Genomic DNA, 25,901 nt, shown 5'->3' with positions numbered 1-25,901 from the left:
GGGGGGCCCCTGCTGCCGAATTGCCGCCGAAGACCCGGCACTTCGGCAGTGGGTCCCGTGGCGGAAGGACCCCCCGCCGCGGGTCTTCAGGGCACTTCGGCGGAGGGTCCGGGAGCAGAAGGACCACCTGCCTCCGAATTGCCGCCGAAGACCCGGAGCGGAAGAAGCTCCAGGTGCCTAGGCCCCGCGAGAGTTTTCCGGAGCCCCCAGAGCAAGTGAAGGACCCCACTCCAGGGGCCCCGAAAAACTTTCATGGGGGCCCCTGCAGGGCCTGGGGCAAATTGCCCCACTTGCCCCCCCCCCATTTGGGTGGCCCTGGCTTTAGGCGGAGAGTTAGCCATGCAGCTCCCATTGTGGTAAATGGGAATGGATAATAAATTCTCACCCAGCTATGCTGAAATGAGTGCCTCCTCATTGGCCGCCCCTAATTTATTTGGCCTCTTATAACCAGAGCAACTGAACTTCCCCAATTTTTACTCACTATCAGAAATTAATGTGTCTAAAAACGATTTCAACTTTCACTTGTGCATCAAATTTAACAAATCTAAGCGTTTACACACCCCAGAAATGTAATTTCTGGGTGGGGCTATGAGCTAATCTGACATGCTGAATACCATTATTGTATAAAATTCACTTGGAGTAGTGACAAGAGCTAAAAATAGGCACATATTTATTATCCCCTTAGGCTGTGAATTTCTTCAAAAGCAGGGAGAATAATCTCACTGCTGAGTATCTGCCTGCCGCCATCTTTAAAAGTTAAATCATGCACTTCAGTTGGAGGTAGTGTTCCCCTCTACTGTCAAGTATGTTCCGCAAGACAGCGTGCTACTGAGGTGGTATGAATATAATAGTCCAGAGGATAATGATTTTGGATTTTAGATTGTTAGTAAGTACAGATATAGGCAACAAAAGGCAAAAATTGAGTAACAATTCCTTTCTCTTTTTATTTTCAAGATTGAGAAATGTTATTAAAACTTGCCTGATTTCATTACATTTTGCAGATTTGCTATCATTATACAAGTCTCACCGGGACTTTAAAAAAAAATCAGCAATTAAAAATTTCTTCTGTCTATGAACAAAATCTCACAAAATGTCACCCATGGAAAGTGGGGCTTGGTTTACCTTCTTTCACAAATCCCAAATGCTGCCTTCTGTACAGATTTTAAATTAGCTGTATTAGTACCTAATTCTGTGTCCCATCTATAAGGTTAAGGTGATAAAACTGAGAAACGAGAAAATGTATAGATTCCTACATTATAAATATGTTTGAAGTCCTTGAAACTTTGCATGTCACTGACTCTAGAGGCTAAATTAAAAGATTGTGGAAATGTGAAATAAACTATGAGTAATGTTTTCTAGATCTTTCCATGTGATACAGAGGACCTTCCACAAAGAGACAGGAATGGGAAACCCATCACAAACAAACATGAGTGGAGATGATGGAAAGTTTCATAACACCTTATCCTTGTCTGTCTATGGCTCTCTCATAATCTCAGGTGTTTCTAAAGTATCCAACCCTATCGTATATTATCTCCTCTTTGTTGGTAACTTCAGGAGGATTCCTTCACATGGTAGATCTGGTCTAGAGCAAGAACCAGGTTCTGGTAAAAATATATTTACAGTTAAGCATAGAGAGATTTATCAGAGCTGACAGCCATGTAATGCTGAAAGCTGCTGATGCCCCTTAAATGAAATAGCATGCCATTTTCTACTGGATGGGAGCTGGAACATTAATGAGATGCTAATACCGCTAACTGTGGGTTTGATCCTGCAGTTGTTCCTCATGAAGGTAGTCTCACTGAAATTAATGGGACTGCTTATGTATGGACTACTTCCACAAAGTGTTGCAAGATTGGACCCCCCAGCGCATGTAAATCTCCCTTTTCACATTTTAACACTGTGTTGGAATCCGATCCTGCAATTCCTTATTTGCATGGGTAAAAGTTTGCAGGATCTGGCTCTTAATTTTATTTCCAAAGGAGATCAATCATCTTGCCAGTATAATAATGTTTCTAGTTAATTTAGAAGGCAACTCTTGAAAAGATATACAGTTCTTGTCACTTCTAATTCAGAGACTGTCTGGTGAGGAATTCTGAAAACGATACTTCAACACTTGAATGGTTTTTCAAATTAAAAAAAATAATGGATTCCTCACTGGCATCCTACCCCAATTTACTGACAACCTAGACTTTTATTGCATTTATGTTACTAACCAGAGTTGTAGCTGCATATTAGCCAGAAATCTTTCATGAACTGGTGAGTGGGCCATAGAAATTGAGTTTTTATGACCAATTAATTTTAGCCTGGAAGACTGCAAATTCTTGAACGACACTACTGATTTAGCAAAATGTTGCCAATGTCATAGGACATTTGCAATCTCATTTTCATAATGGTGATGTTGAGTAACTTGCAGGAGAGAGTTAAGAAGTTTACAATGCAGCAAAAAAGAATAGTCTTAGAGGAACTTTTCAGAATTACCTCCTTGTGTTCCTCCTTCCCCCACCCAACCCATGACTACTCTTCATCTAGAAAAGAAGATCTCAAGATTTAAACTGAAGAGTGCAATATCTGAAGAGCAAAAAGTACTTGATGTGCCACCTTTGTAATTTGAATCAGAGTAGGTATAATGGATTCTTAATCTGATAAACCAACCTGTATATATACCTAAGATACTTACCTGGCGCCCATCACTGTAGTTAACTGAGCACCTCACTCTTTAAATGTATTTATTCTCACAACATCTCAGCAAGGTGGGGAAGTCCCCATTTTACAGAGGGGAACTGAGGCACAGAGAGGCTAAATGACTTGCCTAAGTCACACAGGAAGGATGTAGCAGAGCAGGCAATTGAAGCTGGGTCTCCCAAGTCCTGAAGCAACACCCTAACCACTGGGCTATCTACTTCTAATTTGTCTGGCAGCAATCTAGATCAGATTCCCAAACAGATTGTCCTTCAACACAAGACTTAGGAGCCTTTGCTTTTGGGGTAGGAAAATCCACCTTTCCATTGTTCTGACACCATGAAGTTCTGAGTGGCGATGGTGTGCAATGTACAAGTTCTGGATAGCTGGGGGTTTTCTTACAATATGTTAAAAGGTGAAGATGACCTCAACTTAGCTTTCAAAAACAGAGAGTTATGAATTTCAGAAGTAGTATGTTACCTGTCAAATGTAGTTAACACATTTTAAATGCTCTGAATGATATTTTCTGCCACACCAATACTGAGAACTCCTGTGCCCTTTCACCTATATCTTAATGCCTATACAAGAGAAAACAGCAAACGGGCAAGTAAAGAGTTGAAATGGGCTACTGAGAAGAATACAAGGCATGACGTTTTGCCATCTCTCTCTGTCTCACATCAAAATTAGAGATGACTTAATAATTCACTTTTTTGGTTTGAAAACTCTGGAGGGGATTTTTTTTTTACCCAAAACTGATTTTTCTTTTGTTTCCCCACCACCACCCAAATGAATAACCAAAAATGGTTTGTTTGGGTTGAACAAAAGGTTTCAAACTTTGTTCCAAACTGCCATTTCCTAAATGAAATTGTGTTTCTAAAATGTCATTTCCAAACAAAAATGTTTAAATGAAACTTTTTAGCATTTCTGAAAAAAAATTCACTGAAAATATTGGCCAAATTTGACCCAAATTCACAAATAGTTTTAGTTCCCCAAACTTGTTTAATATACTTATTACACCAAATTTACTTTTTACTGAAAAAGATTTGCCCAGCTCTATGCCAATATGTAGGAATTTAGAAGATAATGGCATTTCAGTAGGGACTTAAAATGGATGCTTTGTCCTCACTTTTTTTACATACAACATGGTGTTGGTGAAGAGAGGAGGGGTGAATCATTTTCCAGTTGTCCTCTCTAACATAGTAAATCATCCAATATGTAAATACTTGAACTTTAATGCCTGGCGTTCAGAGTAAAATAGCACTTATTAGATTCTAGTGGAGTCACTTCTAGAAATGGAAAAAAAAATCTCAATCTGAGTTTTTTCTCATAATAGTAGGACAACTAGAAGCATTTTTTTCTCCTGAAAAGTATGCATCATATTTCACATTTCTGATGGATGCTCTAATTGAATCTAAACTCAGACCAAGATTTCCCTTAATCTGAGGCTGATCTAGAATTGGATTCCTTGCTTTGAATTTTCAGGATGTTCTTTCTGAACCCTGATTTTCTGACCAACACTCTTTCATATGTAAAATATATGCCACTATTAGCACATTTAGCTGAAGGAAAACCTTTTAGGTTGAATTACCTTAAATTCAGTTTCAATGTTGGCTAGTCTTGCCAATTCATTGCTTAGTTCTAAAGCAGTAAGAACGGGGTCTTCACTAGAAAGAGACAAATAAGCGGCACTTGCTAATCCTTTGTAGGCATTCATTCTTGATCGAGAGTGACTGAAGGAATCTTTCCTCTGCTTCTCGGCACATTCATTGCACTTGCAGAAGTAGTCATGGGGCCTTTCTATCCGTGCCCCTTTCAGAAGCAAGATATGAACAATTTCATACTCTTGGCAATGAGCAGCGAGTATTATGGGGGTGATGTCATGAGAAAACCGAGTTCCATCTTCATCATAAGCATAAAAATCATCATCACGTAGTTCCTGCTCAAGGGGGCTTAGTGTTAGACGCTGCCCTTGTGCAAAGGCTGGATGGTTCAATATTGCTTCCACAATGCGCACGTATCCCTTACTGATGGCCAACAGCAGTGCATCTCCAACTCGAGCCAGATTCTCCTTTTTCAGAAGGAGTTCAGTCACTTCCAAATGCTCATTCCCCACTGCTAGCTGCAAGGCATTTTGTCCCATGTAATCAACACAATTAAAGTTCAAGGTTTTGGACTCCTCCAGCATTTTCCGCACCACTGGGATGTTGCCATATTCCGCAGAATCCAGGAAGCGTTCTTCCTCCATGGTCAGGCTGGTGCCCTTCTCGTTAAACATGTAGGCTGGGCCTCGGATAGCCTGTCTCCGGCCTTTCTCCCGAAGGGTTGTGTGCCTTCGATGCATGTTTTTAGAGTTGCTGTTTCCCAACCTGCACAAAGACAGGAAGGAAGCTTGATTATCCTCTCAGCCATTTTTAATCTGAGGTAACCTGAAAATAATGTTGAAAATGTTCTGTTGTTATAAGACCTTGTATTTAAAATGGTTTAGGATACATGCTGGATAATGCAAATTACTGAATAAGTGCCAAAAAGTTAGGCTCCTAAGTCACCTCAGCTCTTTTGAAAATGTTACCCAAGATGTAACAAGCAGATGAAACAAGTGGTGATGCTCTGTTGGCAACACACTATTCATCCTTCATGCCAGTCAGTGATCTAGGGCTGAATATTGCCCACCCAGCATGTGGATCCTCTGCAATTGTTTGTTTGGAGTGGAATAGTTTCACATTTGGAAAAAAAGAAGAAACATTTTCATGGCAGGAAATTTGTTTATTTTTAAATGGCACTGTTGGAAGCAGGGCAGAGGTTTGGAATGCTAGAAGCAGTATTAGCAGGAGCTGGCCCATTATCTATTCTCCTATATTTTTAAAAAACAATGGCCTATATATTCTTTTAATTATTATTGTTCTGTGGGCTTTTTTTTTGTTACTCTTTCTAAAAAAACAAAACAAACAATTGGTCCTAATGTCATTTCCCAATCCACAAATGAGAACAATTAAATCTCTACCCCGATATAACGCGACCCAATATAACATTAATTTGTATATAACGTGGTAAAGCAGTACTCCGGAGGGCCGGGGCTGCGCACTCCGGCAGATCAAAGCAAGTTCGATATAACGCGGTTTCACCTATGACACGGTAAGATTTTTTGGCTCCCGAGGACAGCATTATATCGGGGTAGAGGTGTGGTTATTCTGTGGGTAGAAAGAAAGCAAGAACATAAGAATGGCCATATGGGTCAGAGCAATGGTCCATCTAGCCCATTATCCTGTCTTCCAACAGTGTCTTCCAGTTGCTTCAGAGGGAGTGAACAGAACAAGGCACTTTAACAAGTGATCCAACCCCTGTCATCCAGACCCAGCTTCTAGAAGTCAGAGATGGGGGGGAATAGCTCAGTAGTTTGAGCATTAGCCTGCTAAACCCAGGGTTGTGAGTTCAATCCTTGAGGAGGCCACTTAGGGATCTAGGGCAAAAATTGGTCCTGCTAGTGAAGGCAGGGGGGCTGGACTCAATGACCTTGAAAGGTCCCTTCCAGTTCTAGAAGATTGGTATATCTCCAATTATTACCTTTAGGGACACTCAGAGCATAGGGTTGTGTCCCTGACCATCTTGACTAATAGCCATTGATGGATCTATCCTTCATAAACTTATCTAACTGCCACTCTACAGTCCTTCTTGTCCTCTTCTTTTCACCCCAGACACTGGCAAAGTGAATCTAAGGCTCTATACAAAGGGCCCAGTTCTTGTAGTTTTGCCTGAGAAAGGAGGTTAGGGTTTGGTCAAGAATTACTTACATACATATAATATATATGTAAGTAACTCACCAAAATGATGAACAATAACATTGCTTTTTCTCAGTGTCTCTGATTAAAAGTAGACACTGGTTTTCCACTCCATTCTAACATCAACAGTAAGAAGGATTAGTGCAGAAGCAGAATACTATTCAAATAAAACTTCACACCAAAACATAACTAATATAAAAAATTAAGCATGTTAAAATGCTGTAGAGAAGGATGAGCAGAACAAATGACATTTATGGTGAAGGCACTATAACTCATGGAAGCCTTCACCTCTGATGAGTTATGGCCCCAATCTTGTTCATGAACACTGAAGATTAGTATTTCAGCTGCCTCACTTTATCATCTTTTTACATAAAGTGAGACAAATAGAAAATTATTCCCTTATCTCTGAATATTTTCATAAGAAAAACTCAGCTATCATTTTACATTTTAAAAGCTAGTTATGATGTTTGACCTGAGCACTGAGTTATGATGGAGTAGTGACAATGCAAAGATATATATTTAATAACAGAAGATCTTGGAAACTCAGCCATACCCATGTCACATGATTCTGTGTGGTGCCTTGTTCTGCACCAGTTGTGCAGACAGTTTTCAAACTAATCATACGTACTGAGCTTGTGTAATGTGTTCTCTTTAAAAAGTGTAATTGTAACTTGATTGCGGGTATCTTAACATTTTTGTTTGAAGGTGCTCTGCATTTAAATGACTGCATTTGCATATGTTATTGAGACAGCTAGTGATCAAACTCAGAGATTGCAATTAAAATATTGTGTTTTTCTAGGAATGCATGCTTTGACATTCCATGTCATTGGAAAGAAATCTTCTGTGGAAAGGCAAACCTTGGGCCAAATCCTGACTCCAGGGGGATTTCTGCCTGGGTTCAGGCCTGCTGCTGCAAGATGATGACCACCCACAATGTCTCTAGAAGTCCTTAGGAGTTGAGAGCCCTTGGCATTTTGGAGGAGGTACACAGCACTTTGTGGGATTTATCACTAAAGCAGTAGGGGGTTTCACTCAATATGTTGACATAGGGATGCTTGCTTAGGCTAAAGTCCTCTACCCAGCAGTTGGACTGGGTTAGCTGGGCTGGGTGCTGGGAGTGAAGGGCTAAGAAGAATTATCTCCCACAGAGCACCTGTGGTTCCTAATGCTGTAGCCTACTCCAGCCAGTGTCCTGCCTGTCACCCACTTCCTTTCTGTCGCTACACATGGGGCTTGTACAGAGCTCGTGCCCATGCCATTCTGTACCCTCTGTATGGACACATATGTTCAGCTCCCCCATTGTTGCACCATGGGAAAACACCTGCAAAGATAGGAGTGGCATCTGGAATTTACATTTGGAGCAAAATTTTCAGGATCCTATGTTCCATTTTCAAAAATGACTTAGGGGCAGATTTTTAGAGCTATTTAGTTGTGTGAAGATGCCAAAGACACTAATAGGATTTTCAAAAGATCCTTGGTACCTAACTCCCATTAACTTTCAATGAGACAAGATCCTACAGCCCAGATCCTCAAAGGTAATTCATGCTCCTAACTCCAAATATCAGTGGGAATTAGGCACCTAAATACCTTTAAAGATCTTTGACTAAGTGCCCAAATAATTTTTGAAAATGGAATTTAGGAGTCTGTTTCTTGGGTGACATTTTCAAAAGCACCTTTTATGCTCTGGGGCCTCATCCTGTAATCCTCGTTTAGGCAAAAATGAAATTCAAGATGGGGATGTAATGGGAGTGAAGAACTGCAGGATCAGCCCCTTACTCACTATCTCTCTTTTCCTGCAAGGATTTCAGCTATTTTCAGAGGGATTCAGGAAAGATAGGCACTACAGTCCCATTAAAACTCCCATAGGCCTATTTAAAATGTTCACCCTCTGTCTCTATACAACTGATGCACTATTGTGTTCTATTAAAAACACAAACGAAAATGTTACTACTCAAAACATTGTAACTATGAACAAAAATTAAGGAAATGAGACTCTACAGATGTGAATCAATAAAGAAATGACTGCAATGAAAAGAAGACAGGAAAAAAAAGCTCTTTGCCAAAATATTTGTCTGCAGAATTTTATATGTTTAATTTATTTAAAAGAAAAGGGGAAAAGGGGAGACAACATATTTCTTAGCAGATTCAAGGCTTAAAGGCATAGTACTGTATTAGAAAGTGTGTGGGGATAAATTATACTTTTAAGGAACCCACCGGTTTCAATTAATATAGCTAAACCTCAAATATTTATAATCCAATCCTACCCAAAGCTAGACACATTATTTTTAGAGTAAAAGATAATTAAAAATAATAGAATTGATTCCTCCCTGCATTCACTTCTTTTTCATTTTCTTTGATCCTTATATCTACTGTTCTGTTTTTTACATATAGAACTCTAAGGATGACTAAAGGAAATACATATTGAAATGATTCCTAAAATATGTGATGGGTATTTGTACCAATATGCTATTTGGAACCTCAGTTACTCTTATATTGTCTATATTTTGACAGGCTCGTGTGAAAGTTTTCTGTATTGTAAAGTACAAATCATTATTCCCTCTCTATTCTCTCTTTAGCCTCAGTTAAACAATGTGTTTGCCCAACATGTGTTTTGAATGTTGAGTAAAATAATAGTTCTCAAAATTAATGGTTGTGTAACCCTAATCCTGGTCTCGGAACATAATTTTCTGAGTCCAATTTATCCCGTCTGTAGAAGAACACTCAGAATTAGCTTTAGCTCATAACCCTAATATGCCATATGAATACATGTTCATTCACAAATTTTACTATTGAAAACGGCGGCCAGTTCCCCCCCAGCAGGTGGCAGCATAACCCTGGATTACAACCACAAGCAATTCCACTCTACCTACTTCCAGACCCGAAGTCTCCAGCTCTGTTCAGACAGAGCCTTGATTCTTGTTTCACGGACTGAACCTACTTTAACTGGCAACGTTACTTAACAGTTATTTAAAATCTCGAAAAAAAAGGCAAGGAGCCCCATCTTTAGACACCCCAGGCCTGCCCAGCTCCAACAGGGCTACTCGCAATTAAGCAGAGCAGGTATTTGGTGCGTCCCCTTTCCCATAGCATACATGGAAAAGCCATGGAGCTCAACCCAGAGACATGGGGACAGACCTGAGACATGGGGGCAGATCTAAAACATGCCGCTCGTGGTAAGCCCAGCGATGACGGACTGAATGACTATTTACAATTGAGTTGCAGCAATGATACATATATAATTAACCTGACACCCAGACATTTTAACATCGCCAGAAATCCAGCACCCCCGATTTACATGCAGGGCTTCCTTGCAGAGTTTCAATCCACAAAATACTTCTCTGGGCGTAACTGGGAGCCAGGGATTTGGGCCAGAGCGAATAATCGGAGGAGGCAAGTTTAGTTTCACCTACTTAAAAACCACCATCCGCCGCGGATCCCCTACACAGGAGAGAATCAGGAGCTTACATGGAGCGAAAGGGGCCCCGGTCCGTTGCCCTCTAGGCGTTTGCAGTCCCAGGAAGCCGCATGGTTGCCAGTCCCGCCGGTGAAGCGCTGTCTATGGTGCTGAAATTGGGACCTGATCTGGGAGCCGCTGGTTAGTTAGTGGCAGGAGCGGCTGTGCGGGGAGCCGGCGGGCTCCGCTGCTCTGTCCCCGGTGCTGCAAGAGTCAGCTGAGCTCCCGAGACGGAGCAGCATCCCTGGCGCTGGGCGGTGGGAAATTTCCCAGGGAACATTAGGGATGCATTGACTGGAGGAAGATCCTGGGGCGAGACTGGCCGGTGCTTTCTTTTGCCCGCTGCTCCGGTAGTGAGGTAGCCAGATCCCGTCCTGTATCCCCACCGCCCCCACAAGCACACACACACCCCTGATGCTCTATAATGCGCGGTGGAAAAGTGATCCTCCAGCCCAACGCGGCGGGATCCCCCCTCTCCCCGGCTTGGGGCAGCAGGGAGCGGGGACTGGCTCAGGATCCCACCGGTCAAGCCCTGGCGATCTCCTGCACGCCGTTATAGCCAGGCTTCCCTCCCCACGTCTGGAGCCTTCGCTGCAAGTTTGCTAGCCCATCTGCGCCCCATGGGCTAATTCAAGCAGGCGGGGGCCAGGCAGAGAGAGGCTCTGTACGTCTACCGCCCGACTGTCGCCAAAAGCTCCCTCCCCGCCTTGGTCCCACCAGGGAAGCATCTGCTACAACTTCAGTCTCGCCTCGCGAACCTGCCCTTGCCTGGAACGACCCAGATCAAGGTCCCCCTAAAGTGAATCGGACTCCTCGCTCCGCTTCCAGAGTCCCAGGCGTCTCTCATTAACAATGCCTCGCCACAAAAGGAAACCTCCCCCGTCTCCCCTGTCCTCTGCTCTGGCTCCTTTCAACGCCCTCCAAGCCCGCTCCTTGTTACTGGGAAACCTCAGTTAGTCCAAAAGAAACCGACATCCTTTTAGAAGTGATGCTGCATTCACAAACCCGGGGTGAAAGTCTTCCTACACGCAGAATGCAATCGCTGCTCTAGCTCCGTGACTAGTTAGGTCATGCAGCGGTGCTAGTCTCAGAGAAAGAAGACCAGGGTCTCTTCCAAGCCAGGCAGTGCCCTAAAAGCAGGACACGAGCCACCACCTTCTCCTCTTCCTCCCACCCCCTCCTCCAATGTTCGAAGGGATTTAATTGGTTAACAAGAGGTTTTCACCAGCTCTCTCCTGGAGTTGATCTGTTTAGAATGGGAATAGATTTGCTAACTAAGCACCTGGGAGAAATCCAGTCAATCCTGTTCCCAGAGACTAGTGTAAATGTAGGGAGGCTGGGTGGCATTGGGATCTTTACTGAGCCATAGGGAGCAGTGCCCTATCAAGAGCAGGGCCGCCCAGAGGATTCAGGAGGCATGGGGCAAAACAATTCCAGGGGCCCCTTCCATAAGAAAACATTGCAATACTATAGAATACTATATTCTCGTGGGGGGCCCTGCAGGGCCCGGGGCAAAGTGCCCCACATGCCCTCCTCTGGGCAGCCCTATCAAGAGTGAATCTGCAAAATATTTATGGCAGGTCTTTCATGTTCCCCATCAGACCACCAACCAGGCAGTGTACAGAGCCAGAGCATCTTTACCAGCCTTTCCCCATGGTTTTATCCTTAGGGAGGAGGTTGTATTGTCAGATAGTGCTAAATGGTGGGGGAGGCATATGAAAGAAAATATCTCAGGGGAAGATACTACACACCGTTGACAGGACTAGTCTGAACTTCCCTGAAGATCTGCCTGTTGCTAAGCACACAATGTCACATACAAAATATCCCACAGACAGAGAGTTGTATGTCATAGTTACAAGGGCATCAACTCCATATGATTACACAGATTACTTGAAATGTAGACCCAATATTGCATTTTAAATCCCACTTATAGAAATTATTTGACCAGGGATATACTCTCCTCTCAGACCTAGACACATCTGAGAGACAGACAGCAGTCATTCACTTTAGACCCACTTTTTCTACTGGGAAAAAAGGTCAGATCTCCAGAGCCTTATGTCCTTTGATTTTTTCCCCCCAACACAATTACTTTAATTTTATGCCATCCAGTAGTTGGCTTTCATCTTCACAAACCAACAGGTGAAACAATTTGAATATCAAATCTTCACAGATGAAGAACAGCCTGCATGAAAACCATAACAATTACCAACACTGAAACACCAGTTATAAATCCTCTTCAAAGTGATAGATAGTTCAACCTATTCATAACTTTTCAAATCTGCTCGCTGGGAAAATGACTCAAACCTAAAGCCAGCCATTTTTATTTGCTTATCAGCAGAAAATATTGCCAGATCTTCAGAAAAATACTCAACGTAGAATGAACAAGTGAGTGGTTTCACTATTTATGGCCATTTTTTCTCCTAATCTACTGCATGAAAAATGGAGATGTGGTGACAATGTATTGAGTATATACTTCAGAAGGCATGATGAGCCTTTCCAATTATAATGTAAATAGCAAGTTCTCTATCCACATGTATTTTACACACTTCTTTTACCTAGGTCAAAAATTAAAGATCAATCAGTATCTAGCACTCAGAGGTGGCATGTGGATCTTGCTGGAGAACTTGTATCCAGAAATTAAAAAACAGATTATGCCTCTTGGTAAATGTAGTTTTCACCTGAAGCCAATAAAATATTGACAATATTATCAATTGAACTTAATTATTTCAGATCCCCATGTGTAAAGGATACAATAGAATAGAAAAATTGCTTGTGAAAGACATGGGGTAAAGAGTTGGAGAAATCTGTGGTCTACGGCATATATTTCAGTGGAGTGAGAAGTATTTTATATGTTTGAGGGTCACCACTGCTGGCTTGTAGCATATCGCAGTGTTGGTGGAATGTGGCAAACTGGAAAGCCAGTATGTGTAACTTGCCAAGCATGCCATCTACCACAAAATCCTGCAACTTCTGAATGTTTCAATTAATATTGATCTGTATTTTGTTATTGTACTAATTACACTTGCATGAGAATTAAGGCAGGCATATTTTTGACTATTACAAAATTCTCTACTCTCTTTTGACTTAAGCCTTATTGATCTCAGAGTTAAATGAAGATTTGTCTATTTCATATTTCACATGATCTGAATTTAAAATCCGGGTGCACAACATTGGAATAGTCATTATTGCCGGGTATGTGAGAGGGTGCAGAGTCAAAAGGCCTCCTATTGCTGCTATTACAACTGTTCTATTATTTATGTTATATATTAGTTGAATGCTGAAAATGTGCTTAGCACTGCACACAACATAGACTAAGACTTGTTGCCTCCCCCTCGCACACACCACCATACACACAAACTTACTCTCTAAGGGCATGTCTACCCAGGAACACTCAAGAAAGCTAAATCAGAGTCGCCGTACATAAGTGAACGCATTTTCACGCCACCCCATGTGGATGCTTTCATTCAGGAGTAAAGCGATCTTAGTTCATTGTAACTTAATCCCCTTCCAATAAGAAACCTAGAAAACAATTAAGCCAACTTTAGAAGTTGCAGAATTTTGTTGTAAGAAACTTGCCTCTCTTGGAAGAGCATTGAGCAACCACTTTGTGGAGACTCTAAAATCCAGTCATGGCTTTTTGGAAATTATTGAAGCTCAGTGAGCTCAGCGTTAACGTGCTTACCTCTGCTGAATTAATGGTCATTTTGGTAACAGAGATATTGCAAAAGTTACTAAGAGAGGCAGTAGGGGAAAGTGCCTGAAATGGATTTAGGGGCCTAACTTAGGGGATGGTGTCCCTCGCCTCTGTTTGCCTGAAGCTGGGAATGGGTGACAGGGGATGTATCACTTGATGATTACCTTGTCTGTTCATTCCCTCTGGGGGTACCTGGCATTGGCCACTGTCGGAAGACAGGATACTGGACTAGATGGACCTTTGGTCTGAGCCAGTTTGGCCATTCTTATGTTCTTATAACTTTAGACACCAAAGGCTGAACATTTGGTCCATTAAAGTTAAGGGGAACTATCCACATACACCAAGAGATGCCCCAAGAAAGAGAAAAGATTAAATAAAATGTGGCAACAGGACACTAAAAAAATTACAGTAAACTTTTGCTGCATTTTTGCAGCTGAATTTTTTTCAGCTGTTTCTCAGAGCTCTTCGTACTCTCCATTAGTCAACATTCAAATCAAACTGTTCAGCTCTTTTACTTCTGTCATAAATGATACTGGCCAGAACACAAATGAAAGTTAAGCAGAGATTCCCAAGGGTTTCCATCAATATGAGCAAAGAGTCTAACAATCTCTTCATTGCAGCCACCCGTTGCCTAGAGATTTATTTAAAGTTACTTGTGACCTTGACTCAACCCTTACTTCAAATACACACAGAATTAATTTCAAATAATTGAAACATCAAAAGCAGCTGAAATGACATCAATTCAATAAATGTGACGAATCATATAACCAACGGTTCTAATCATACTATTATAGACGACTAAGTGTAAGCACGTAGGCCTGCTATAGTGCTTCATACATTCTTTAAATATTCAAAAACCCATATTAATGAGTACAGAGGGAAATTACAGTAAATACTTTTAATTGTTACCGGTATGGACCCATTTTGAACCAGTATGAAAGACAATATATTACCTTGCCAGTTCTATGAATTATCCATTCTCTGGAACAACTGGATATGACAGCTTACAAACCTATTCATGAATAGTAATCACCATTGGCTGTATAATCTGATACAATATTATTCCATCTGAAAGAAGGGTCCTCTCATTTAGCAATATAGTAGATCAAATTCATTTTTCATTATTCTCTGTATGCCCAGGCCTGCAACCACTGTATTCAGAGCAGTCCCATTCACTTCAATGATCTTACCAAGTGTTTATACCACTTGTGTTTCACTTTAGTGTAGTTTCTTCAACTGCTGCCATCAGTGAGCAATATTGTAATAACTTGATCAAGGCTAGCACAGTCTGTTATCCACCAGCACGAACTTGGTCCAGAAGCAAGGGGTCATCTTAAATTAGAAGAGCAGTAGGGAAGAGTCAGAGTGATGGATTCATTTAACAAGACACAAAGAGCAAAGGGGCTAGTCTGAAAAGCTATTTCTTTTAACCCACTTTTATTTTGAAAGCAATTTATATGATAATCAGATTTTGTACAAATTCTTCATGTAAAAAAAAGGAAAGCCATTCTTTCATGTCAACAAAGGAGTATTTCTCTATGTCCCGCGTAAAGGGGGGATATAGCATTTGACCAAAATACAAATAAATGATGTTGATTTTTTTTAAACAAGGGATTCAATACCAGCTATATAAGTTAAAATAAAGAACAAGAAAACATTTATTCACTTTACTTCCAAGTTCATGAGAAAGCAATTCATGATACATTCTGAACTTTAAAATGGAAAGAGGCAAATCCAATCCCTTTCTTAGACTTAACTGATTTACTCCATAACACTTCTTCCTCAAACGACAAACCCAACTCCTTTTTATAAGGACTTCTAATAGTGTCTCTTGCTAGTATTGGTAATGGTATTTCTATACATCTCTTGGTGGTTCTGACTATGTACCTAGATTCCTTTGAAGTTCTTGTTAACTTCAGTTTATGATGGTGAGCACTGTGTAGCTCTTTTGTTGTGAGAGACATTTCCTGAAGCTACGCCTATGTTTAAAATACTACAGTGGCTCAGCTGCAGCCATTCAGCTGCACCACTGTAATGCTTCAATGTAGACACTCACTATGGTAACAGATTTCTCCTATCGCTGTAGGTAATCAACCTTCCCAAGAGGTGGTAGCTAGGTCGACAGAAGGATTCTTCCATTGACCTAGTGCTGTCTACTCTGGCGGTTAGGTCCATGCAGCCGTGTCTCTCAGAAGTGTGGATTTTTCCACACCCCTGAGAGAAGCAGCTATGCCAATATAAGTTTCGTGTGTAGACCTGTCCTGAGATTATATCCTCTGTTTTTAAAAATGTGTGCGTACATCTCAGTTATTTTATTGATGCTCTCTTTCCCACTGTAATGCTGTAGCCTTGCAAACCATTACGAATAGATAAGAGATTAAAGTCAAAAATTCGTTATGTTGTCAGGCCCCAATTCAGGAAGAAATGAAGCACCTACTTAACTTTAAGAATAGGGTGAAGTCCATCTCTATTCAACAAACCACTTTTATGCCAATGCTTAAAATGAAGCATGTGCTTAAGTCCCATCAAATCAATCCCTTACATCCTAAGGGCCAGATCCTCAGGATAATGCAGATGCTTTGCGCTGCACTGCCACAGGGTTTTGACAGTAAACTTTCCTACACTGTCCAGGTCAAATCACCATACAGCAAGGGTGACACTGCAGTGGTGAAGGGCTGATGAAGGGGTTTATACAACCTTTCCTGCAGCGGCCATAGTTAGGGGGAAAGGGCATGGTCAGTGAAAAGATCAGAGCACCCCTATACCATGTTGATCCTGGGCTATGTCTTCAAATTCTTATGTCCTTACAGGCTTTAGTAAAAGAGGTGGCATACATAGAACTCTGATGGTGCAGAGGGAATGATAAACAAAGAAAGCAGGACTAGGATGAGGCTGGCCATTGTAAAGGAAGTCTAAGCCATTTGATTGCACCTTGTGTATTTCAGACCTACCTGAAGATCTGGTGTTGAAAAAAGACTCTACAAGATGTCTAAGACTTAGACCTACTAACAGAATTTTCAAGCTGACAAGCATTGCACAGGATATTTCAAAGATACTTCATTAATTTCTAGTAACAGGATGTCTCCTAACTAGGGCTTTGGGGAACTGCCAGTTTTCACTTTGCCTGCAAAAACTGGTATTTTCACCGTTTTGTTTTACCTAGAGATGTTCCACTATGTTTCATCTTATGGAAGTAGCATTTCCATCACTTCTGTCAGTATAGCTCATGCACACATCTTTTGTCATTTTCTTCACAATTCTAGATTGATCTCAGCTGATGCTTAAGGCATGCCAATTTTTTGTCTTCAGAGGATGCTAATTTCCTTTCATGTTTTTCATGCTGCTTGCCCTGTCTTGGTTTACCATCCCTCCTACAAAGCTAATTAAAGAGTGCCATATTATGCCCCCAAGGCATGGATGTCCCTCTCCTTTGGGGAAGGGAACCAACTACCTCTGAGGCACTCTCTCATTTTTAGGACTCCATGGGGCAGTCCACAGTCTTGGAATCTTCAGGGAGTAGAAGACAGAGGCTGCCGGGAGGATGGAGTTGGCATGGAGTCGCAGGCCCTAAGCATGGATAGCACTGGCCTCTAGAGTTAGTTAGAAATGGATTTTCCATCATGGAAAAAAAAAAGATATTGAATATTTTCATCCCAAACTGGGACAAAATGCCAACATTTTGAAATTGTTTGTGAAATTAAATTCAGATTTTTTTTATTTTGGGTCAATCAAAACATTTCATTTTGATACAGTCAAAATACTTCATATTGATTTCTACCATTTTAAAATTTATTTAATATTTTTATACAAAAAAGTGAATTGCTAAACAAAAGAATAGTTTTGAAATGAAACTTTCCATTCAAAAGTGATTTAATAAAGGATCGGTTTTGTCAAACCAGCATTTTCTGTTGGAAAATGGTTGCAATAAAATGTTTTCAACTGGGCCCTTGCCAATCCCCCAAAATCTGTGCAGGTACATAGGGATCCTCTTGGTCAGAATCACAGCTCATTTCCATGTCAGTGAGGCTGGGGAACCAAACCCTGCCTCCTTATAGGGAATTTTCCCCCTCTCATATTTTACCAAAGGAGGTGGTGATTTGGCCCTGATGTTTGGCAATGTCTCATGTTTAAATGCAACAAATGACCTGTGCTGTTCTTTAGAGGCCATGCTCTCTCCCAATGAGCTCTCACTCTGCACGTGCTTCCAATTGTCATATTAACCTCGTCTTAGTACAACTCTTTCCTTTCTTCTTCATACTTCATTCAGCTTTACTGTACTTCATTTTATTGTCACCTTCCCAGAGCCCCTCTGATTGTCCTTATCCTGTATATAGTTATTCCTCACTTTTGATTTTCGCACTTTCTTTTTGCATCCAAACAGTTGTTTCCCTTCTCCCAGTGTACAGATTCTGTATGTATTGCCAGATGGCCACTATTACTCTTGGGCACAAATTAATTTAGCTTTGAACACTTCCCATTTCTCTTCTGCATCCTTTCCCTCCATTGCTTTTTCTAATCTGATTTTATGCAACACTTCCTGCATTCTTCCAAAATATGCTTTTCTGAAAAGTCTGCAGCCATATTTCCCCATAACACCTCCTCCTTTTGGATTTCACTTTAATTATATTTAAAAGCTGCACCATATCTCCCCTTCTTGCCAAGCTGACCCATATTAACATCTCCACTGAGGTCCCCTGAATTATCCAAATCTCAGTTAAATATTACTTCTACTAGAACCGCCTCCTCCGGATTTGGCCCATTGCATTATACTTAAATCTTTACTCTGGCAAAATTTAAGTCAATGGCCTGCATAAGGAATGAGTAAAAATGGAGGTGCAATTACAAGATCTGAGTCTTCTGTTTGCAGAATTGTTGCTTGGTCCAGGTCAAATAACGTATTTGTTCTACGAGTTTGTTTCTCTCAGACCTTTTTGATTTTTTAAAATATTTTATTCATCATCTTGCTCCTTTGTATAAATACACTCTAGTGGAATTGCTACAAATTGGAGGGAAAATTACTTTTCCCAAACTGTAGTTCATCCAAGATCTTGTCTCTGATACATTCAAATCTTCCTCAGGGTAGGAAAATGAATATTATGGAAAAAGAACTTCATAGGCTGCAAAACTGTACATGATTGAATGACTACTACAAATAGTATCCACACACATTCATTGGATTTTAGGGGTCTCTTTTCTAGAAATACTCTAATGAACAAGTTTACTGGCAGGACTGCTCCCTAAGACATTCAAATGCCTTGTGGAAAGCTAACATTTTTCATTCCTATTCATGAGAAATCAGACATACACACAAATAGTTCTAGTACTTGCACTCTGATCATCAGAGAACAAAAATATGTCATCTGACCTATGGAATCAAAATAAAAAAATATTCAAAGCAAATAGCTAGGGAGCAATCCATAGGCAGAATTTTTATCACATTTTGATCACATGCAATTTTGCAAGATGAACAACTCTGTGGAAGAGGTGATCTGGTCATACACAACTTAGGGCAGAAAGTGAATGGATAAATGCAATGAATAAATTGATCACTGTGACTAGTTCACCAAGGTCTTGCATATGCAATGGATTGACCATATATTTCTATGTGGACTTATAAAGTCATTGTGCGATCATTTGAAGGAATGAGCAAGCACAGACATACAGAGGCTGCATATGAAGGAGAAATTAAGGAAACATGATCTATAATGTCCATCTTTAAACATATGGCAGGAGATGCAGGAACAAGGAATTTTGGCTAGAGTAGGAGTTGATTTTGCTGGAGTGGAGAAGACACTGACTACTCTAACCCTGTGGGCCACATAGTAAGAGTTAATTACCGTTCCATGTTGTGGTGTAGACCCACACTGTCTCAGCAGAAGGCTAAGTACTGGGAAAATGCCATGCCTCAAGAATGTACATTGCCTCCCAGAGCTGTTCACAGGCAGCACCCCATTTGCAAAGCTTTTTAGAAGGGTGAAGTATGTGCTCCCCACCAAGATGGACAGCTTTGCTGATCAGTGATGGCAGAAGTGGAGCAATGACCCTGCCTTCTCCCCACCCGTTCCTGTCAGGTCATGGGCAGGGAGCCGTCTTTACTAATGTAGCTCTCACTAAAACTTTTGAAAAGATGTACCTTGCTGCTCCCCTGGTTCTGGGCCACTGGAACCAGCTAGAGCACAGGAGACCTCTGGATCTGAATCCTTCCTGGACCATCAGACTTCACTTAGGGCACAATCAAAGCTCCATCATCTCTGTCTATTGTGTTGTTTTCTGGAATAGCTGTCTTGTTGCATTTCTAACTTCACTTCTTTACGAGGATAGGTTGTTGGCCTATCACTCAATCCCCCAAACCAGAGAACCAGTGGGCTGCTTTTACTCTGGTCCTTACCTTCTGACATATCCAGTTTGGGTGGCCTTACCAGCAGTTAAAACTCTCACCGGCATAGCTCTTGGGGTCATTGGAACATGCAAAACTTCCCACCATGTCAAGGTGTAGCCTCCAGGGAAGGACGGGGGCAAAAGGTGTGGACAATCCCCTCTGAGGTGCTCATTGTAGTGGGCAGTGCTAGCACCCTCTTGTGCCCCACAAAAACAGACAGCAGCACTGTAATGGTCTCCTGCCCCGTAATATTAGTGAATGTGGGAACCCAGCACCATTGCAGCTGCCATAAACTGATCTTTTTTAGAAATCCTTGATTAAACTAATGATAATAAAATCCTATGACTTAATACAATTTTGCACCTCTACCTTGTGCTTTTCAACTGAGATCTCAAAACGCTTTGCAAACATTAATTAAAACCCATGACACATGTTTGAGGGAGGCATGGGTTGGGATAGATAAATATCATTTCATGTACTATGGACATCCTGCAGCTGTGCAACTAATAAAAACAAGACTACTACTTAGGAGCAATATAACCCTGTACAAAACACAAACTTAGGACAAATTGTACTGTATTCAGCTGGATCAGGGACAGAGAATTTTCAGGTAATTCATTATCTGAATTGGGATTTTGCTAGGCACTTGGCATCAACATCCTTACTTGTTATGAAAAGTGATATCAGATCTTTAATGGTCAAAAGGGGTGAAGATAAGAACATAAGAACGGCCATACTGGGTCAGACCAAAGGTCCATCCAGTCCAGTATCCTGTCTACTGACAGTGACCAATGCCAGGTGCTCCAGAGGGAGTGAACCTACAGGTAATGATCAAGTGATCTCTCTCCTGCCATCCATCTCCACCCTCTGACAAACAGAGGTTAGGGACACCATCCTTACCCATCTTGGCTAATAGCCATTACTGAACCTCCATAAATTTATCTAGTTCTCTTTTAAACCCTGTTATAGTCCTACCCTTCACAACCTCCTCAGGCAAGGATTTCCACAGGTTGACTGTATGCTGTGTGAAGAAGAACTTCCTTTTATTTGTTTTAAACCTGCTGCCCATTAATTTCATTTGGTGGCCCCTAGTTCTTATATTATGGGAACAAGTAAATAACTTTTCCTTATTCACTTTCTCCACACCACTCATGATTTTATATATCTCTATCATATCCCTCCTTAGTGTCCTCTTTTCCAAGCTGAAAAGTCCTAGCCTCTTTAATCTCTCCTCATATGGGACCTGTTCCAAACCCCTAATCATTGTAGTTGCCCTTCTCTGAAGATCTTGGTTTTATCATAGAATATCAGGGTTGGAAGGGACCTCAGGAAATCATCTAGTCCAACCCCCTGCTCAAAGCAGGACCAATTCCCAGACAGATTTTTGCCCCAAATGGCCCCCTTAAGGACTGAACTGACAACCCTAGGTTTAGCAGGCCAATGCTCAAACCACTGAGCTATCCCTCCCCCCGAAGGGCCAACACCTAACATCTTGCTGGGATATGTTTCCATACTTATTCAGAGGAAACACATTTACTTAGTGAGTTCCCAGTTCGGCAGAATATTTAAATATATGCTCTTCTTTAAGCATGGGCTTACATTTGAGCATGTGGTTAAGTGTTTTGATGAATTGGGGTAAAAGGGCCCAAATCTGGAAGATGCAGAATGCCTCCAAGAAGTGCTTGTGGCAGAGTGGGACATGACAGTACCAAACGATGAACTCTGTGTTGTGTTGTTTTTGAAATATTGGCGTTGAGTCTGCACAAATCTTGCAAAAGGGCAGCCTTTTGTAACTGTGTGCCAGGCAGCTGCCCTGCCCAGGAAAGGTATTTGATACCTCATTGAAAGCTCCTTGTGAGCACAATCTGGAGCTCTGAATGACTCTCAGTGACTGGTCCACCCCCATGGACCAATGGTCTTTGTACACAGGGGCTGCAGGTGGGGGAGTTGGAGAGGCAAGCAGGCCTGGTGGATCCAGAGCTTCTCTATCTGAGCACATGGCACAGAGAAAGAGGCCTGTTCAAGAGCAGGGTTCTGCTGTTTGCAGGGGGCTGATCTTCTCATGTAAAAAGGACTTGCAGGAGAGAGAGGGCAGGATGGACTCTGCCCAGCCTGAAACTCTGATAAACCTCAGACTCCTAAGAGGGATGAGCTCAAACTGGTGGCGGGATGTCTCAGGACTTTTGTCACTTTTAGAGGTCTGTAACTCAAGTATTTTAAGAGTGACGTCAATGTGGTTAAGAAATTCCTTTGCTAAGCCAGTGTTCCTTGTCTCTGATGGGGTTAAATGAGGAAATCCAGAGTGACCCCAGCCTTGGAGAAGCTCTGAGGAAGCACGAGAGCTTAGCAGTTCAGAGGTACTGGTTCCAGGGTCTAGGGAGTCTGAACTGTGGTCTCCCACATTCCAAGAAAGGGCATCAGACAAGATATCTGCGCCTGAATGTGTGCTTTCGAGTTCCAGAGCTACAGACAGTGACTAGATTCTACCCAGAGCCAGTTGGCTTGGAAGCATGTGGGACCAAGTGATTGGGTCCACTCTCAGAAGAGTAGTGAGCATACAGTTGGTTACTGTAACAATGCTGCTCACCCTTAACTCACTTTAAAGTCAATGGGATTTAAGGGTGCTCAGCATCCTTCCAGGACTGGGTCATTATTGAGTAACCATCCAGTAGTGTCCATGCCTGTGATGGACCTGTCCCAGTGTAAATATAGGACTTCAGCCTCCTGGGTTCTCAAACTGATATCTTTCTTATGCAATATATTCAGAATTCCTTTAAAAATATTCTGCTAAATACACAATACCTGAATTACATCTAATGCCGAGAAACATAGCTCTGGATGCTTTTCAGAGCCACTATCAATTTTATTCACAAGCTACTCCATTGAAAAGTTAGCATATTAGCAAGAAGTTTCAGCAAGAGCAGCGTAAGCTTCGGAAATCAAAACCCTGCCCTAGAAAAACTACCTTTGCAATGTGAAAATGTATCAGCTGTAGGAGGTCAGTGATAAATATCTCAATGAGGCACCAAAAAAGTAATGAAGCACTTTTGAGTATTGGACAAATCATTACAAAATGTGCAATCCCTAAACCTTTGTGGGAATATTGTAGCTGTAGGAAGACATTGCCTTTGATAGCTGAGCTTGCTGGATCAAGCTGGGTTTTGGAGCGTTTTTTGCCCCTCCCAATGAATATGAGCTTTTTTTGGAAGCTGAACAGTAGGCAGGCACAGGAGACAAGTAAACAAAACCATATAAAATGTCAATGGTTTTATACTGATTATAGCAGGATCCTAGACTAGATGGGATTCAGAGATTCTAAGGCCAGAAGGGACCACTGTGATCATCTAGTATGTCCTCCTGCATTACACAATCCACAGACTTCCCCAAAATAAATCCTCTGAACTACAGCATATAAACATCCAATATTAATTTTAAAAGTACCAGTGATGGAGAATCCATCACAACTGTTCCTGTTCCAATGGTTAATTATTCTCACTGTTCACAACGTACATCTTATTTCCAGTGTAAATTTGTCAAGCTCAACTTCCAAGCTTGATTCATGGGACGCTGGAGGAAGAGTTTTCTTCTTTATCTGCCTCACAGATTCCCTCATTTTCAAATTGCTCAATACTAAGGACATGCCACAACTGGAACTGTACATGACAACACCCCAGAGTTGGCAGAAGGATGGATCTAGATCTCAACTGCGTAACTTGGGTCCGTCTCATAAAAATAACCTGAGCATCTGGGACATTCAGATTTGGATCCAAGTCTGCACCCGAACTTTGTGACTAAAACCCATTTCTATCTGGTACTGGTTCAGAAGAGAAGAAACACATTCTGGAGACTATGACTGGGAGTTTCAAAGGACCCAAAGGAGTCAGGCATACACCTTCTATTGAGCTTCAGTGGGTTGTGGGTACTTAAATTCTCCTAGACACTTCTGTAAATCCCAGCCCTTGCTATTTATTATGCCAATGGACAAGTCCTATTAAATTCTAAGTGAATATAACCAATAAGATGTATAAACATTGAATAAGGTCCTATCAAATTATTATAAAAACCAACAGATTTTAATAGTGAATCAGATCCTCTGGTTTTATTTTAACTGCCCTATAGTATTCTATAGAGAAAGATAATTATCTAGTAAGTTGTGTAGACTAGATCAAGAAAACCATAGGAAGGTTATAATTTTGTACTAATTTTATAGGACTTCTTCATAGCAATAATGAAAAATAAACATCCTGAAATCAATATCTTTAAAATAAATTATTGGCATGGGTAAGATTTTGGATTTTTATGCTATTTTGTGACTTTTCATAAAAATAGTGTAACCCTGGCCTCATTAACTTCAGTAAGGTCAGCATTTCACCCAATATCTGGAGCTCTAGACACGGAGGAAAAGCTGAGCAGTTAGCAAAATATATCATACAAAGACAAAACAGCTCTTGTAGCAGGATTCTGGTGATACAGGCAAGGTGATTACTCATCAGGCACCACTGGTTTCAAACCCAGTCCTGTCAAATGAGACCCTTGTCCTCTGTATCACCACACTGCAGGGTCAGCTGGGGGAACAGCGGCTAATGCCCCACCACCACAGGCTACACTTGCTGACTCAGCAGGGCCACATCACTAGCAGCAGACTGTTGATTGGACACCAACAGTTATAAAGTTCTCTGTTCCTGTCCCACACCTTTTCTGAGCAGCTAATTACTAGGCTGCAGTGACCAGACCCCTCAAATCACGTTCTTGCCTCTTCACCTAATTGCTGCTCCTTGCTTCTATTACCCCATCTGGTTCTTTGTTCTTAGTTCTTCCTCTTTTGCCTGGTTCCTGCTTCCTCACCCTACTCCAGTTACTGACTCCAGCTGGACCCTGGATGTGACTTCTGGCTTCCAACTCTGGCTTTGACCTTTGGTGTGACTTCCAACAGACTCCACCCCCCTGGCTTCAACCACTAGGTCAAACTGCCCGTTACAGCCCCTCCCTCACGACATTACTAGAAATGTGTGAGCACAAGAATTTCTATTTCGCAGGAAATTCTATGATTTCAAAATCTGTGTTCATTCAAGCTGAATCAGAAAGAACACCAATAAAATATTAAATTTCCTGTGAAATGAAATTTTCAAAAAAACACAAAACAAACGCAGCCTTTGGTTCCATCAAGAGAAACATCATTTAGATAAACTCAAAATGTTTCATTTTGAATTCGACTGTATTTTAGTTATAATATAAAATAAAATTCTAAATGAAAAGTGGTTTCAAATTGAAAAATCAAAACCTTCCAAAGCACTTCATTTCAGTTTTTTCCCCAAACTGGATTTCATCAAAAAATGAACACATTCCCGCAGAATGATTCAATTTCAATAAATCAACATTCCATTCAAAAATTTTCAGCCAGCTCTAATGGTTACCTAGAAGTGTTTCATTTTAATGAATGCTACAAAGACAATATCCACTGCAAATTGCATAGAAAAGACATATGCACGTTCCAGCAGCCTTCAATCCTCAATCACTGTAGAAATGACAGAAATCAGAAATTAAACACCTTCAGTATGGACCCCTGCTGTTCCAATAACATTTACCATTTCCAAATTGCTCCTGCCTGAAAAATAAAATATGGGTCAGGAATAGTCTTTTTGCAAAATGTAAATGTTGTTACCCAGAAAGAACTGTGTCAAAGCAGACTTGAACTTCAAAGCACAGGGAAAAGAGCAAACATATTTTAAACCCTCTCTTCTTTTGCTGGGTATTTCCATTTCTCAGATTTGCTGATACTGTATCTTCAATATTTTATTGCCTCTGCCATTGGCAATACTAAGAGTTTTACTGAAATGAACAAAAAGCCAGGCTCCAGGGACTGCCTCCTGTCACTGCTGTGTTATGAGTCTGCTGTTATATTACAATCAGGGAGGCACT

The 25,901-nt window shown here is 41.3% G+C and overlaps 1 protein-coding gene across 3 annotated transcripts in view; it reads right to left on the bottom strand.

The window, feature by feature from the left end:
* Positions 1 to 25,901, bottom strand: part of TRPC7 (transient receptor potential cation channel subfamily C member 7) — a 349,786-nt gene that overhangs the window by 107,291 nt on the left and 216,594 nt on the right. For all 3 annotated transcript variants that reach the window (XM_039486616.1, XM_039486618.1, XM_039486617.1), the window contains exon 2: positions 4,268 to 5,045. In XM_039486616.1, coding sequence (XP_039342550.1) covers positions 4,268 to 5,020 — 753 coding nt within the window. In that variant the 5' untranslated portion in view covers positions 5,021 to 5,045. The remainder of the gene's footprint in view (positions 1 to 4,267; positions 5,046 to 25,901) is intronic.

This window comes from Mauremys reevesii, linkage group 8, assembly GCF_016161935.1.
Source record: "Mauremys reevesii isolate NIE-2019 linkage group 8, ASM1616193v1, whole genome shotgun sequence".
Taxonomy (NCBI): domain Eukaryota; kingdom Metazoa; phylum Chordata; order Testudines; family Geoemydidae; genus Mauremys; species Mauremys reevesii.
Note: the sequence above shows the minus strand (reverse complement) of the source record. Positions and strands in the feature narration are given on the sequence as shown.